Raw genomic sequence first — 16960 nt, forward strand, 5'->3', positions numbered from 1 at the left:
GTCACTCCAGCATCAGCTAGCCATGCTAAAGGCACCCGGCAGCAGCCGTCGACCACCGGCACTTGGTCCCCGAGCCCTAGTTCGCACGTCCAGTCCATTTCACAATAAACTCTTTTTCCAAAAGCGGCTCTTAGTCTTTGATTTTCTGCACAGATATTTACAGATCCAGCGTATCCACTCCCTTATGGTGGCTAATATTAGCATGAGTGACAAGAAGCTAATTTGAGGAACAAACTGAAAAGTTATTATGCTAAACATGGCATCTGTTGGCCCTGCCTTCTGTGAACAGAGCCAGTCAGCTTGCTGGTAAAGCCCCTACCCATGTTATTATAAGGGTATGAACTACAGGACTAGCGCACTGTAGTCACAGCACCACCCTGAGGTTATGGCATTGATTGTTTCTACTATTTTGGAATGAACTGTTTCAGAAACAAGCTTTACATACACTGCACAAAACAGATGGCTCATATGTAGGGCTGCTACTAAAATAAAAGTACTGCGCTCATGTAAAAGTCAATCAGCTAATTAGCTAATATCTAAAGGAACTAGCGACACAATTTTTAAAAATAAAATACCAGGATATTTTTAAATCCTTATCCTTATTCATATGACTACACCACAGTGGCAGGTGAAATCACAGTATTTGAGGTGGAACAGGGGACCAGTTTTTGCCACTCTAGGTTAATCCAAACATCTTGGGTGACTAATGAGAACATGATGTTTTTGTCATTAAAATGGTAAAGGGATTATATACACTCATCATAATACAAACAAACATGAGATGTGGATTTTCAATTTAAGAATACTCAACAAATTTGTTTTTAAAAATAATAATTAATTAAATAGTATAAACTTGTGTTTAGTGGATAAATAAATGCTTTAGCAATAAATAAATAAACAAAAGTCAATCATAAAAATTAAAACTTAATGATATGCTGCATGTCAGCTTTGTACTTATCAGGATACTGTTTTGTGGAATACACCCACAGAACGCAAAATATATCAAAACAAACATAAACTCTAGCTTCAGACAAACATCTTAAAGAGCAACACAATAAAAGAGTGGCGTTTGTTCAAATGGGACTAAGCTGGGAAAGAAAATTGTGCTACACGCTTAATAAACAATAAATAATTCTATTTTTAACTGTATTTTCAAGAGTGTTTACCTCGGACAGTGCCAGAGCGCATGCGCAGTTTACTCAGCTTGGTGAAGGTCCCTCTTCGGCTCCCGTCCGTCCGTTTTTCTCGCGTTTCCAGCGTAATGGCGAACGATCAGCAGCGAGACGGAGCTGAGTCCGGAGGAGGAGGTGAAATTTCATAAAAAATAACTATTAAAATCACGCTAGAATAACTCTCTCCGGAGAACACAGGACTCTAAACACGCTAGAGATTGTATACGAGGCAGAAATGAGTGAGGGGTGGCGGTTTGGAGAGTTAAAACCGTGCGAGTGTGTGACGTTTTTGTTTTAGCTTCGCTCTTTAACGTCTAGAGATAATTTAAAGCGTTTAACTAATATTTGGGGTCTGAATGTCGTTAGGTCGAGGCTGGAAAGGCTTTAAAACGTCTCTTGGTGAAGCGTGTGAATTTTTAATCCTGGTCTAGGGGCTAAAATTTAACGTCAAATCGGATTGTTATTGATCTTTTCCGTTCCCCCTTAAATGCTGCATTAATCGCTTACTAACGGCTGCAACGGTCCCGTAACAACTGAGGCATTTAAGGTGGAAATGAGAGATGCACTAAGATGACGATTTCAGCTAAATATATTAATGTTGTTTTAAATCAGCGGACTTTTACAGACTGCAACGATAGTAGAAACATTGAGAAATTATATATTTGTGGCTAGATGTGAGTAAAACGTAAATAGAAAGGTTAAAGACATGGGAATTTAATTTAGGAGAAATGTAATGTAGGTTATTGATTTAAAACGCCAGAGTTAGGGTACAGGTGAAGGTAAGTATATACTGTCTTATGCAGATGTTTGTGCACACCTGGATTTCCTCTGTAGATGTTGATTTTAACATATTATCAAAAAATATAAATATAAGCGTGTTTTATAACAGTAACCTCGGGGATGGAGGGTTTGGTTTGGCGTGAAGTGGTCTGTCCTGGAGAAACTTAGAGCATCTGATTCATTGACAGAGGTTGCGAATGGAACCAGACGTCGTTTGCCTGATCCGGATAAAGCACTTTCACAAAATGAACGAACGAATGAGGAGCTGTTAGAAAGAGACGTCTGGTTCCATTCGACAGCACTGTGAAGATTTCCAGGAGCAGTGTAGTGCGTAGTATTAATAAAAGAACAGTTATAGAGGACGAGTTAGAGCTAGGAAGATGACCCTTACCGACCGCAGCACTTCTGAGCAGGTCCTCCTGGCGTCCCTCACCTTTCAGGTAACTGTAGCTCTCTCCTTTGGTCACCAAGGCTACAGTCGCTCACCTTGGTAAGTTGTCTCGCCTCCAGCAGGAGCGGAGAGGAAGGGAGGCAGTGTGAAAAGTGGTAACACTGTCTCTTCCAGCACTGGGAAGCGTCCAGCCGCCACCAGCAGTGGCAGCAGCAGCAGCAGCAACTCCGAGGACCATGAACACCATCCTGTACCCCCCAAAATCACCAAGCTGGGCTTCAGCATGGCCGGACAGTCCTTGAAGAAAGCTGCCCCCATTTCTATCAAGCTGGGAGCGAGTGTGAGTAGGCTTCACATATGCTTAGTCAGTGTTTTTGATGCATTGACGTTGCAATCAATTATTTTTCTAGAATCAGTTTAATAAGGATGTATCAATCTTTTCCTCGGTTGTCTTCACGTTTTATAATGTGAAATAACTGATCGTTCCTTTCTGGTGCTGTTTTGCTTGATTGATTCTTGAATTAAAGGAGCAATAAGTGTTTTTCTTATGACCCATCCCTTAAAAAAACAATGTTTATGTAAGAATTTATGTACAATTAACTCACATGAGATGGGGAAACTGCTTTGTAGTCTCTGAATGAACCAGTTTATGTGTCGTGGAGTAGGTTCTCCACATGGGGGCGCCTGAGTTATAATTATGTTTAGTACAGAATCTGTCATAGCTGTTTATATAGTGACTGTGTTTGAAGGGTTTCTCACTGACGACTCTGTCCTCTTCTAGAAACCAAAAGAGGTCGCTCCTGTTTTGCCGGTCAAGAAACCGGCAGCAGTGTTTGACGACGACGATGATGTGAGTGTCCCCTGTTCACACCGAAGTCTCAGCACATTTCACGTACAATAATTAGAGGTGTAACAACACACTGTGATAATGTTCTTTTCCGTGGCTTTCCTCTCTCCAGAGTGAACCAGAAGAGATGCCCCCAGAGGCCAAGATGAGGATGAAAAACATTGGAAGGTTGGTCTGTGTTGTGGTTAAAATTCCAAATTGCCTCTACATCCTTGCAGGAGAACACTATCTGCCCAGGGCCTAGTCTCGTATGTGTCTTAGTGCCAAGCCACTGTGACTCAAATGAGTAATACCTGATGGTGGAAGTACAGGGATACGTCATGTGTAGCTATACTACAGTTGAACCTGAAAGGGGCGCTGCAGAGCTGGAACTAACCTGAGTAATGTTTGGAAATGAGAGATATCTTAAGAAATCAAAGCAACACAATTCAGCTGTGAAAGAGCCTTTGACTCTGTCGCCCCCTCTGGCGGAAACGGGGAACTGTCACTGTTGCTTTAAATTGTGGCTAAACAAAATGTAAGAAATAAAAAGACAATTTGGGTGTTTCCGTGACATTAAGAAACCCATCTCTAGTATGTTTATTATGTTGAACATACTTTGGAACATTTATTTAAGGTGGAATTCTTTTAAGGTGGCCAATTATGTGCAAATGTAAATAGTAAGATACTGAAAATATTGAGTTATGAGACATTTAACGTTAACTTTACGACCTGTTTAACCTCTTCACAGGGACACGCCCACATCAGCCGGTCCCAACTCCTTCAACAAAGGCAAGCAGGGATTCTCAGATCATCAGAAACTGTGGGAGAGGAAACTGAAGGCCCATACTGACCAATAGATTCTTGACGTTTCAGCTTATGACGACGGGATTGGGGGCTTTTTATTTGTTTGTGGGTTTTTGTTTTTGCTTTGAAATCTGCCATTTTGTCTTTGTAAAAATGTACATAACGGGATGTGTCCGCTCTGGAGCGTCTTTTTATCATCGATATGATCGTGATGTTCACCACAGCGTGGCGTGGTGCTTTAGAAAACAAAGCATTCCTTTGTGAAACTGATGAATTATATAGGCGCAGAGCTCTAAAACCCTCCAGATTATTTTCTGGCTCGTCTGTACTGATGCTGTAGGCCTAAATCAGCATAATGTGCCCTTCAGTCCCCTGCTGTCTTCATTAAACCTGTATAATTAATTAGTCCCATTAATAGATATGCAGGTTATAAGCAAAGGGAAGGGATGTGTATGAGTTTATGTGGAAGTGTAATGAATCACAGGTGGAAGGAAGGGGTTGAATATGAATGAGTGCTCCTCTTCTCGTGATGTGTTCTGCTTTTCTTTTGGAAAGAGCATTAAAGATAATTCAGGAGTAAATGCTGTGTCCTGTTTGTCTCGTTCTGAAGGAGAACTCAACTGATCTCCTTATGTGTTTATACAAGTATGACTGGGCCAGAGGTGATTAAACACAAGGAACACATTAAATAATGGTAAAAATGTAAATACATATTTTATGTCAAACATAAACAGCAATATTAGAAATAGTACCAACTAAGGTTAACAAACACTAATCAATAAAACAGAAAAGTAGACGTTTCAGTAACGGAGATGTGACCTTGTTCCAGAGAAGCTACAAAAAGTGACAGAAAAATCCTAACTAACAACGAATGGTGCTTTCCCACTGCATTATGCTCTACTCAGCTTTCCTGCTCCTCCACCAGGTGAATCAGGTCCTGGTTCTGGAAGCGGGTTCTTGTTTAGTGGCTGTTCTCTCGTGGTTCAGAGCGAGTCGAGTAGGGACTAAACCGTGGCGTGTAAACCTTGCAGAGCGCTGATCGTCCAGAGAGAGTCGTCACTCTACGCCACGCAACGCAGACGACCAGCACCAACTCTCCATCTGTAAAATCTCCAGCTGCAGCAGAGATCACGTTTGTTTTTATCCGACTCACGACGGCAGCTCGTAAAATGACGCCGTGGTCTTTTGAAGAGGTTCAAACGCTCCTTGGATCGGTGGCCGACGAAAGAATCCAGCGAGAGCTGGACGCTGCAACAAGGAAGGAACAAACTCTACTGATCTGTCTGAACTGATGACGGAGCTGGGTTCAGTCCCAAACAACAACACGCCGATACACCATGAGTAAACACCGCTTAACGTTACCACCGCCGTTGTGGTTTCCAAAGCCCACTGTTCCCCTTAGAGACGGGGTTAGAGACGACACCCGATACATTTTGAGGGCAGTAAACCATAGTAATGCAAAACTAACCAGGGACCAAGAGAGTAGAGTAGGTATCCTGCAGTTGAAGAGCACCAAAAATGTATCTAAATATATTATCCCAGATTAAACCAATTTTAAACTAAAACATCAGGCAGCTGTAATACACTCCTGATCTACCCCAATGGCAGCCTTGGCTCAAATATTAAAATAAGACGACAAAGAGAGGGCTCCAATGAAAGCAGAGGTCAGTTTCTAAAACCAAAAAGCAAAATCCATCACATGTAAATGTGTAAACGAAAGCACAGTCTCCTATGGCAAGTGTTTTAAAAATATTTATATTTTTGTATTTAACCAGACATTTTTTAAGTAACTTTTATCACCATCTTTGCATTTAATTTCTTGTTTCATATCTGATCTGTTTGCAACTTGGGAGCGGGACATTGTATCAGTAGCCAGTGACTGACAAAGTGGCGCCTTAAATACAGATGTTTTGTTTCTGAAACCTGGGTTCTGCCTTTTGGTTTTACAAATATTGGCCTCATTTTGGTGCCACTTGGCTGCAACCTATAACGCTGCGAGTTTGTCACGAGCCTGCGTGAGGCGTTTCTTGCGGCTCAGGAGGTTGGCTCGCTTGTTGCCGATGTCATGCTCCTCTTGTAGAAGCTGCTCTGTGGTCTTTGTATCATTCGGCATCTTATGCATTTCTCGCTGCAGCTGCACGGCCAACTCCTGCAGCAGCAGATACCTGATCACCAGCGGGACCTGGTCAGCCAGACGCTTACTTGCAATCTAGACACAGGGCAGATAACATTGTATCGTAGGTGGGTTGGTTATTGGTGTTGATTATATTGGCTGTACACTCAGAAACTGAAGGAACGACAGTGTCACCAGGGTCCAAGTGCAAAAAAAAAGAAAAAAGCAACAAATTGTTCATTTATTCATTTGTAACTTTTATCCTGATCAGGGTTTACCCAAGCACCTATACATCGGGAATAACTGGGTGCAAGGCAGGAACATAACCATGACAGGGCACAACACACTCAGTCACTCACACACACACCTGTGGACAATGGGAGAATACACACTAAACCCCAATTTATACTTCTACGTCTAACCTACGCTGCAGAGAAAGTGTTAATAACTACAGTGTAACTACGCATCACATTAACAGACCTCAATGACTGTGGTCAGTAGTCAGACAGGCATTGTTTAAGTTGAACCGAAGTACAGAGACATGAACTCATCACAACTCCTGAATCTCACAACCAGGCAGGAGAAACGTCATGGTTTTGTATTTGTTTCTTTCCTGGCACCTCATGTAAACTATACTCGCTCCCAAACAATGCCCTACTCCCTAAATGCATTTTAAAGATTTCTAAAAGTAAGTCTACTGCCTCACTGCATTGTGTACTACATGGTATAGTGCATAGTTTGATTTTCAGCGGTGTTATTGCAGAGTGACGCAGACACCAACACAGAAGTGTAAACACTCAAAAGAACTTAAGAAACACTCACTTTGTAGTAGGATTTAATGTGGCTCATCAGCTCCCGAAGAGTGGCGCGGTTGTCTGGGAGATAGCAGAAAGTTGATGTGTATGAGTTTTGACTTTTGCTCCATTTGTCGTCTTCTTTCTTCTGCGTCTCCTGCTTCAGGTCGCTCAGGCTGTGGCTGTAAATACTGTCCTGAGTGTAGACAATCAGCTCCATCTTAAACTGAGTCCTCAGCATTAGCTCGGCCTCAGCTTCCTTCTCCTGCTTGATGCTTTCGATCATGGACTGGAATCACAGAGATATAGACAGATAGAAGCATAGACAGACAAGTCCATTATTGAAAATGAGGTAACAGTTTGCAATAAGTGTGCATTAATTCATAACATTAAGACTGTAAAAAACTTTAGATGGTAGGGTATTGTATCAATTAATTATGAAGTAATGATACACAAGAAATAACTTGCCTAACATTTAATGAAATCCTAATATAATGAAAATGATCTAGTAATGATTATTAACTGTCTATTAATGTAAAACTGCCTTTACCCCATGGCTTTCTCAAGAGTGAGCTTTTATATGTTTCCTTGTGAAGGAGTTCGATTAAAGAACATAAGAATCCATTAAGTTACCTTAGCTATTCTGATGAGGTTGGGGAAGCCAACAAAGCTGCTCTGCGCAAGCTCGATGAAGCTCTTTTTAATGAAATCTGTCGAGAATCAAATGAGAGATTGGAGATGGAGATATCACTTGCTACATAAAGTACAGAACAATGATCATAAGGTGACAACAGAACATGAGATGAAAGTGCTCAGCCGAGGTTTGTAGGTAATCGATGGTTAATTTTTCCAAATCCCATGTCTTCATTAGTGTATAATCACCCTTGGCTTGGCATGAGCTCACGATATCAACGCAGGGAGAGGGTCCTCTTACAAGAAACCACCGTGTGGCAACAGTAGCTCCAGACGGATAAACCTAACACTGGCTCTGAAGGGCACCTTCCGTGTTTTTACATAAATAACAACAACCTGGAAAAAGGGGTGAGGGAAGGGCACCCAGGTGGTGCCCATCTGCAAGTTCACCACTAGAGGCCACTAAGGCTGTGTCTGAAAAGTCCTAGATGCTGGCTACTGAGGAGGGCTCCAAGTCAATTCTGAATCGAGTGACAGTATAAAACGCTACTTGCTGATCTTCCTCTGATTTTTGAAGGAAGTGTAGATGATTCCTTCACTGCCTTGCATTTCCCATAATCCTGTGTCTGATCAAAATCAGCAGCACTTTTTCATATCATATTCTTGCCAAGAAGGAATGGCCGAGGCATTATTGCGGTTAGCAAAAGTTGGCATGTCAGTATCCTTGTATCAAAATCAAATTCGTTCATTCATTTTTTGGTGTATCAAAAACCAATTTCTTCAGGTCAAAACTCTGCCTACACTCTAAAAAGAACCAACTTAATTGAATTGCTTCAATTGGTAACAAGTAATTCAATTAAGTTTATCCAACTTAATTTTTTAAGTTTTTGAAGGTTGAACTTAAAAAATTAAGTTGGATAAACTTAATTGAATTACTTGTTACCAATTGAACCAATTCAATTAAGTTGGATCAACTCTTCTCTTTTTAGAGTGTACTAAGGCACTCACCTATGAGCCAGTATGGGCATCAGGGTGGCTACCTCCGTGTCCAAGCATGCCCAAGCTTTTGCACATGATTACCCGTCCAAAAATGTAGAGGAGACTTACTAGGCCAAAGGTGTCGAAATGTGGCGTACCTGAGATCTCCTTAAGTTTCTTGATGGCAGGTTCCTCCAGCTTCTTGATCTGATCCTTCACCATCACCTCAAAGGTTTTGTAGTTGACGAAGCCTGGCAGCTCTCTGCCACGGTATTTAACCTCATACTCTGTCACTTCCTTCTCGATCCTCATGTTAACTGTGAATTCATCGTGCGCAAGGTGAGAGATGTTGAAACAGGCAGGAAAAATGACCATATAAGGAATTTCGGATCTAAGCTGCATTTCTTTATAATAATCCAATGTGATCTTCTACACATCCTTGTTTTTACTGTCATTTATACATCTCTTTCTGTCTTTTCCTGTTCTGTTTTTGGTTTATTTCTTTGTTTCTTTTGCTTTCCTTGCTCTTTAGCTCCACTCCATTTTCTAAACACACCCAGCTGTTCCTTCTAATTGTTGCCAATAGTTCGGGTGCACATCTGAAGGTTGTGTATACCAGACGGTTAAGACTTCCCTGTGTTCCGACGCTTGGCTGAAGATCTGCCCACTGTACACTTATAACAAATCTGACCATAACATTTGATTTGCATTTACGGAAAACACACATACAGACGATTCAAATATACAGCACTGTGCAAAAGTTTTAGGCAGCAGAGATTATGAGATTTAAAAAGCTATTTAACTCAGCAGTAAGTGATTCTTTGCTAAAAACAAACAACAAATAACACCCAACATTAGAACAAACCCCAATAACATTATTCCGGTGTGATACTCTGTGTGTGAATGTGTTGATTTAACTTTGTCCAAATCTCTGACTTTTGAAGTTGTTCTCCAGTTTGACAGATCCAGTATGTTTGCTAATGTTCTTGCCTTTAGTAACAAGTACCTTTACTTTGAAGGTCTAGTTCAGTGTGTGTCTTGTTTGCATTTTCAGTGGGACGTAATTTCAGGGAGCATGACTGTTAGCATGAGCATGCGACATGGATTTTTTGTTTCCCACAAAAGCAATTTTTGAAAACACCATTTCTATTCCTCATTGGGAAATCTGGCTCAGACTTGGAATTCCCTACATGGGCGTGAGGCTGACTACATAATGGCGACACAACCTTAGGGGCCTATGATGTGACTCCAGTGTACGAGACATTGCCAAGTCCTTAAACACTCACAGGTCTCTCCAGAGAAATCCAGATGTTGATTCCAACTGGCAAACTTCTCCCTGAGTCTGTAGAAGATTTTGAGTTGTGGCGCCGTCTTCAGCTCCTCTCCAATGGTGAGGTTCAGCGCATCCTGAGTAAACGCTGTCACTTTCTAACACACGCCAAAATAAAAAGCTCATTTGTATTATTAAGCTTTAAGGGCATTCAGATGATTTTATACACCATGACCCTACGTTCACAAAGTGTTCCTGTCTCGTGCCCAATTACCTCACGGAGGACTGAAAATGACATAACTACAAATAAATAATTGCATTCAATCATTGTCTGTACGCGGTTTATCTAGTTCAGGGTGGCGGTGGGTCCGGAGCCTACCCAGAATCACTGGGCGTAAGGCGGGAACACACCAATTCCTCACAAACAGTCACCAGGTGCAGGGCGCGAACCCACAACCTCCAGGTCCCTGGAACTGGTGTGACAGCGACACCCCCTATTTATGTATTTCCACATTTATTAATTTATATATTTCCACATTTCTACATTTATATCCTTCTGTGTCTGTATGCAAATCGAGTGGCCGTTCCTACCCTAATTTTAAAGCATGATTGTTCGTCTTTGCCAAACCAGTCAACCTGTGTGTTCTCATTTATGTATTTATTGTTTGTTTATGTCATGTTGGTCCTCAGTTACTTGCTGCCTCCAGAGTTACCTTCTGAACGTGACCTTACCTTTGATTGCCAAGGTTTCACTAAAGTCAGGTGCCATTTTTATGCAGCACAAAGTACATACTGGCGTGCTTGATTCCAAATGGTAAACACACCACATTGCTAATTTGCATAAATGCAATCTATGCACAAATTTGTCATGTTACAGACTCCAGCCAAAGTCTGCACTTCCTCCTGTCACAGGAAATGCTCTACTATCCTTGAAAATGTATAGGATTCTGGATGCATTCTCCCATAGCAGTTCTTCTGGCGTGAACGCAGGGAGGGAGTCTTGCTCAGAGAGACTTCTTGGTGTGATGTGGTGTACGACCCTGACTGATGACTTGGAACCTACCCTAATGTGGCACGAAAAAAAAAAAATTAATAAATAAATACTGCACACAGTGTCCTCAGTCTCAAATTAGTGGAGGTCCTCTGAGACACGTGAGGCCGAACCTCTGCTTCTTTTCACACTGTTCCTAATGCATCACTGAATAACTTAACACACGAAAGAAGAATGTAAACTGCCCAGATCTTTCACATAAGCTAGCAGACACGTGCTAACCAGCATATCGGGCAGTGATAAGGAGGATGGGCTATCTAGTTGTGCACTCTAGGATTCATTGTGTCTGACTGCTGGAGCATCACAGGTGAAATTTTCAATTTCAAATATTTTTGTAGAACATAGAGTTGAGCTCACATCAATGAGGAAGACCCTGCGATCTTCCGACTCTGTGGGAGGTCCAGTGCCGTACTTTTCCAGATCCATCTGCGTCATGTTCAACTTCATCTCAATCTGCTCCTCCAACCGTGGAAGGGATTTCTATGCAAGGCACACAAAATCACATACATCTGTTATCACAGAGAACCCGGAACACCTAACATGAAATTAGTACAATAATAATACACAGTGAGAAGGCTATTCTTACCTGGATGTGGCTGACCAGCTCCAGTGTGAGTCTCTCGGCCAGTTTGGGGATGGTGGCTTTGCCTTCATCGTACAGAATTCTGTGGAAACAAAGTGTCCTTCATGTTTTAACTTCAACACAGGTCCAATTTCTGACAGATGAGATGAAGAGATGAGATGGGATCAGATTTGTACCAAAACAATTCAACAAAACACTTTAAACAGCTAGAATTAAGAATTTAAAGGAGAAAAAAAGCAATGAAGTAAAACTCTAACGTAAAACTTATTGCTTGCAAATAAATTGTGTCATGGTGTTTTTCACTCACTGTTGGCTGTGGTTGTGCTGCCAGCTCTCTCGCTCGCACTTCCTGACTTTCTTTGCGCTCCCCGGCGTTCTGTTTGCACTCTCTGAATGTTTGTTTGCGCTCCTTGAATTTTTGTTTGCTTTCTGTAAATCTTAGTTTGCACTGCTTGACTTTGTTTGCTATCCATTAATTTCTGTTTGCGATCCATTTTTGTTTGCGTTCTCTTATTTTTTGATTGCACTTCCTGACTTTGTGTTTGCGATCCCTGAATTTTTGTTCACGCTCTGATTTTTGTTTGCAATTCCGACTTAAAAAAAAAACTCACGTGGGCGGTACGGCTGGCCCCCAATATTCCACTGGTTTAAGTTTAAAATCGATAAAGAAAAATGCTAGTAATCGAACCCACACTGTGAGCTGCAGCTCTCACCCAGTCACTCACACACTAACCCAGTCACTCACACTCTCACCCAGTCACTCACCCATTTCCACTGGTTTAAGTTTAAAATCGATAAAGGATAATGCTAGTAATAGAACCCACACTGTGAGCTGCAGCTCTCACCCAGTCACTCACACACTCACCCAGTCACTCACACTCTCACCCAGTCACTCACACACTCACCCAGTCACTCACACTCTCACCCAGTCACTCACACACTCACCCAGTCACTCACACTCTCACCCAGTCACTCACACTCTCACCCAGTCACTCACACTCTCACCCAGTCACTCACACACTCACCCAGTCACTCACACTCTCACCCAGTCACTCACACACTCACCCAGTCACTCACACTCTCACCCAGTCAGTCACACACTCACCCAGTCAGTCACCCATTTCCACTGGTTTAAGTTTAAATCGATAAAGGAAAATGCTAGTAATCGTACCTACACTGAGCTGCAGACTCTGAATTTTAAAGCAGATGATTTGAATGGCAACATCTCCTCCCCCAATTATTTATTAAATATTACAGTCGTAGCCCTAAATAAATGGTATTCGGGACGCTGCAAGGGGCCGGGTTTCTTTCAAGAGTCTGTCCCCATTGGCTAATAAGTTTGTGAGAGACAACTCAATGCCCCAGATGTTCAGTGCAGAGGGGTGTGTGCTTCATTTGGTCAAGCAGCGTGAGCAAGAGAGCATTGTGTTTCAGTCAGATGACACTTGGAGGTCACCAGGGGTAAGATATTACCCTTCTCCCACCTGAAGTGGTGATGGTCCCTAAAGAAGGTCTCCTCCTTCTCCGTGGCCTCGCTCAGGGAAACACTGTCCAGTATGTCCTTCTGGCCTCGGCACCGCACGATCATGTAGCCTTTGTTAAGGTTAAAGACCTCGTTATGAACGATCTCCACCACCGTGCCCTCCGTGCCTTTGTCCACCAGGTCCGGCTTGGTCAAGATCCCTAAGAAACCACCATATTCATTCGTTCATTCATTCATTCATTCATAGCATGTAAGCGCATCCTTCTGAACAAAGCAAGAAACTACACATCCTAAACAGAATAACACACACTCACCCAGTCACTCACACTCTCACCCATTCACTCACACTCTGACCCAGTCATTCACCCATTCTCTCACCCAGTCATTCACTCACACAGTCACTCACACTCTCACCCAGTCACTCACCCATTCACTCACCCAGTCACTCACCCAGTCACTCACCCAGTCACTCACCCATTCACTCACACACTCACCCATTCACTCACACACTCACCCATTCACTCACACACTCACCCAGTCACTCACACACTCACCCAGTCACCCAGTCACTCACACTCACCCAGTCACTCACACTCACCCAGTCACTAACAGTCTCACCCAGTCACTCTCACACTCACTCCTGTGGAATAGAAATAGTAACTAATTTTTCAGATAGAAATTTTAATAATTTAACACTGACCCAGAGTCCTCTCGCCCTCGGGGTCTTCCTCCTGGGCCATCTTCAAGGCTTCGGTGGTCGCTATGTCCACGTTACACGGCACCACCACCAGGTTGATCGTCTCTTGCTTCACGATGAACTTACGGATCAGCTTCTTAATCTGAGACACACAAACGAGCAGCGCAGTAAACGGACAGTTTCCAATAAAGTGGCTACTGTACTGGAAACACCCCCTCAGCTTCTGATGACTGGCCACTTTATTGGAAACACCCCTCTGTGTTTCTAATGACTGGCCACTTTATTGGAAACGCCCCTTTATGTCTAATGACTGGCCACTTTATTGGAAACAACCCTCTTTATGTCCAATGGCTAGCCACTTTATTGTAGATTTCTAATGTCTGGCCACTATACTGGAAACACACCCTTCTGCTTCTAATGACTGGCCACTTTATTAGAAACACACCCTTCTGCTTCCAGTGACCTTCCACTTTATTGGAAACACTGACCTTGGATTTCTAATGACTGGTTACTTTATTGCAAACACCCCCCTCTGCTTCCAGTGACTGGCCACTTTATTGCAAACACCCCCCTCTGCTTCCAGTGACTGGCCACTTTATTGGAAACACCCCCCTCTGCTTCCAGTGACTGGCCACTTTATTGGAAACACCCCCCTCTGCTTCCAGTGACTGGCCACTTTACTGGAAGCACCCCTCTTTATGTCTAATGGTTGGCCACTTTATTGGAAACACTGACCTAGGATTTCTAATGGCTTGGCAACTTTATTGGAAACACCCCCTCAACTTCTAATGTCTGGCCACTTTATTGGAAACACCCCTCTTTATGTCTAATGGTTGGCCACTTTATTGGAAACACTGACCTTGGATTTCTAATGGGTTGGCCACTTTATTGGAAACACCCCCCTCAACTTCTAATGGCTGGTGACTTTATTGGAAACACCCCCTTCTATTTACTAATGTCTGTTGGAGAACATGTCTACTCTGTACCTCCACACATTGGCCATGTTAGTGGAGACACGTTTGATTTCTACTCACTGGCCACTTACAGCTATTTCCAGTGAGACCTATTAAGACTAGTCTGCAAAAATAAAACACAATATCCAAATTCTTTAATGCAAATGTCCATCCAGGAAGCTCTCTGCTTCTCCTATGGCCCAACCCTCGATCAAGTTACAGTCCCTGAAAAACCAGTCATGCCAGGCGTCTGATTCACAATAACTGCTTTGTTCCTGATAATCAGCATCATGCCTACTCACTGCAGGGTACATTTATCTCCACAGAACACAGATCCACTGCTGCACAGCCCAGTGCTAGTTTGACTTTCCACACTGGGACATTTAACCCTGGGCACTGAGAGCACTTTTTATGAACGTTATACAAACTAGCATCAGCACTTGACCTCACCATTCTTACACAGCTTCCTGTGACTGCAGTAAACACGAAACAAAACTCACAGAAACTTGAACGAACAACGTTTATTCTCAGCGTATGTTTACGTGAGTTTTGTCTCCTCACCTGGTCTCCGATGTCGTCTGGCTGGCCCTTGACGGCTACCCGGGCGATCCCCGGGAGGTCGATGAGGGTGAGGTCAGGGACGTTAGCCGAGGTTACCTCCAGGCTGATGAGGTCATCTTTGATTCCCAGCCCGGTTCCGGCCATTTGGTTCTGAGCTGAAAGAGAATATTGTTGATATAGATCTGCTGTTTCCTACTCGCCTGAAAATACATAGTGTTGTTTCCGCAGTGCTAAGCTCAGTCTAATACTACCTTAAAAACACCACCACCTTAATATATATATAAATATATTTTACTTTACTTTACTTTTACTTCAAATAAACCTTAAAACTACTAGCAATATATTTTGGCTGCCACCTTAAAAAAAAAAAAAAGGTACACCCCAGTGACAGTTTATCTGAGAGTGTACGCTACGATGTACGCTTATTGAATTGGCCCTCACCAATTGGATAGAAATTGAGATTTTGATACAAAACATTTTATCATCCAGCCCTATTTCCAACAATATGGGTATTAGCATTAGCATTCAGGGCTGTAGTTCTACTTCGCCTGTTTCAGCAGATACTGTACCATCCCTGATCATCTTCTCCACATCCTCCGGGTGGGCGATCTCCTTCTCATGACCCTGAAAACTGATCTTCCCTTTCCATACACCCTGCTCTCTGCTCCGCTTCATCTTCAGCTCCAGAGGACATCGCGTCACGATTCCTGTGTATGGGATACAAGTGGATCAGACGCAGCAGTAGCTGCTGGAGTTTTTAAACCCCTCAGTGTCTGGACTGAGAACAGTCCACCGCCCAAAAACATCCAGCCGACAGCGTCCTGTGTCACTGATGAAGGACTAGAGGACGGGCGACACACACTGTGCAGCGACAGATGAGCTACTGTCTCTGACTTTACATCTACAAGGTGGACCAACGAGGGAGGAGTGTCTCACAGAGTGGACAGAGAGTGGACACAGGGTTTAAAAACTCCAGCTGCACTGCTGTGTCTGATCCACTCTACACCAGCACCATTCCTTCACAGGGTTATATGTATGTACAGCATGTGCAGATCACACATATTTCAATGCTGAAAATATAATTCATTATGTATTCATAATTCATTTTATTATGTCAAGGAAATTCAATACTTTCTCTCACGTTAAGTTTTAAGCACTGTGCTAGAGTTTGAAATGTATTATTATCACTGACCGCTGCCCCTGGGTAAAGCCACTCCGCTCAGCGCCTCCAGGACGGAGCTCTTCCCCGAACTCTGGTCCCCGATCACGGCTATGGCAGGTAGCGCCAGGTCCCTCTCCTTCTCCACCCCCAGCGAGCGGAGAGAGTCGATCAAATCGATACAAGGGCGAACTTTCAGCTCGAACTCATTATTTAGAGAGGAATTCATCGCTACAAGCAGCAGAATGAACAGAAATAACTGTGGTAGATGACGCTGATCTCCTTCCAGAGCCGGTCTCGCTGGGGTTTCCTTGTGTGTGTCGTACCGCGGCTCTGATGCTCGGGCATTTTACCAGAACCCGACACATGCCCCTTTTTTTATTGGTTTGGTTTTATTTCCGCCTTAAAACCACCTCAGAGTTAGGCTAGCATGCTAACGTCAACCGCAGAAATGTGAGATATTCTCATTCTTGTTTTACCACAGTTCTGAAATATTTTTTAAGTTTCTAATTTCCCGAATGTACATTATAGAGTGGCATAACCGCTCACGACCACAAGATGGCGGCAGCCTCGTTGCTAAGTTAATTTCTGCCTTCAAAATCGCCGCAGAGGGAGTACAAGTGCAAGTTTGATGCCCTGATCCCAGGTCGGTTCCTGCATTGCGTCCAGTGATTCTGGGTAGTCTCTAGGCCCAAAGCGACCCTGTTCA

The 16960-nt window shown here is 43.0% G+C and overlaps 2 protein-coding genes across 3 annotated transcripts; one reads left to right on the top strand and one right to left on the bottom strand.

Annotated features, from left to right (window-relative positions):
- The first annotated feature begins 1204 nt into the window (after nucleotides 1–1204).
- LOC136686179 (PEST proteolytic signal-containing nuclear protein-like) lies at nucleotides 1205–4547 on the top strand. Of its 2 annotated transcripts, none has more exons than XM_066659771.1 (5): nucleotides 1205–1307; nucleotides 2466–2683; nucleotides 3125–3193; nucleotides 3303–3358; nucleotides 3921–4547. In XM_066659771.1, exons 1-5 carry the CDS (start codon nucleotides 1262–1264, stop codon nucleotides 4027–4029), a joined length of 498 nt encoding a protein of 165 aa, XP_066515868.1. In that variant the 5' UTR covers nucleotides 1205–1261; the 3' UTR covers nucleotides 4030–4547. The 2 variants fall into 2 exon arrangements, with proteins under 2 accessions (XP_066515868.1, XP_066515867.1); XM_066659770.1 differs by having other exon boundaries at nucleotides 1213–1307; nucleotides 2463–2683.
- Nucleotides 4548–4713: 166 nt separating this feature from the next.
- LOC136687497 (interferon-induced GTP-binding protein Mx3-like) lies at nucleotides 4714–16672 on the bottom strand. The gene is made up of 12 exons (XM_066661944.1): nucleotides 16285–16672; nucleotides 15662–15799; nucleotides 15093–15247; nucleotides 13582–13720; nucleotides 12883–13081; nucleotides 11402–11480; nucleotides 11173–11295; nucleotides 9781–9922; nucleotides 8653–8811; nucleotides 7517–7593; nucleotides 6912–7172; nucleotides 4714–6185 (listed from the first exon to the last, which is right to left on the bottom strand). Exons 1-12 carry the CDS (start codon nucleotides 16478–16480, stop codon nucleotides 5961–5963), a joined length of 1893 nt encoding a protein of 630 aa, XP_066518041.1. The 5' UTR covers nucleotides 16481–16672; the 3' UTR covers nucleotides 4714–5960.
- Between the last annotated feature and the right edge of the window lie 288 nt (nucleotides 16673–16960).

This window comes from Hoplias malabaricus, chromosome 2 (genome assembly GCF_029633855.1).
Source record: "Hoplias malabaricus isolate fHopMal1 chromosome 2, fHopMal1.hap1, whole genome shotgun sequence".
Taxonomy (NCBI): domain Eukaryota; kingdom Metazoa; phylum Chordata; class Actinopteri; order Characiformes; family Erythrinidae; genus Hoplias; species Hoplias malabaricus.

Excerpts from the sequence above, each read along its gene's own strand:
- LOC136686179 (XM_066659770.1), top strand. The coding sequence starts at position 1,262 with ATGGCGAACGATCAGCAGCGAGACGGAGCTGAGTCCGGAGGAGGAG. Across the intron at positions 1,308-2,462 it reads AGCTGAGTCCGGAGGAGGAG|CAGGAGCGGAGAGGAAGGGA; the intron begins GTGAAATTTCAT and ends TCTCGCCTCCAG. Across the intron at positions 3,359-3,920 it reads AGGATGAAAAACATTGGAAG|GGACACGCCCACATCAGCCG; the intron begins GTTGGTCTGTGT and ends ACCTCTTCACAG.
- LOC136687497 (XM_066661944.1), bottom strand. The coding sequence starts at position 16,480 with ATGAATTCCTCTCTAAATAATGAGTTCGAGCTGAAAGTTCGCCCTTGT. Across the intron at positions 15,248-15,661 it reads GGAGAAGATGATCAGGGATG|CTCAGAACCAAATGGCCGGA; the intron begins GTACAGTATCTG and ends ATTCTCTTTCAG. Across the intron at positions 13,721-15,092 it reads CAGACGACATCGGAGACCAG|ATTAAGAAGCTGATCCGTAA; the intron begins GTGAGGAGACAA and ends TGTGTGTCTCAG.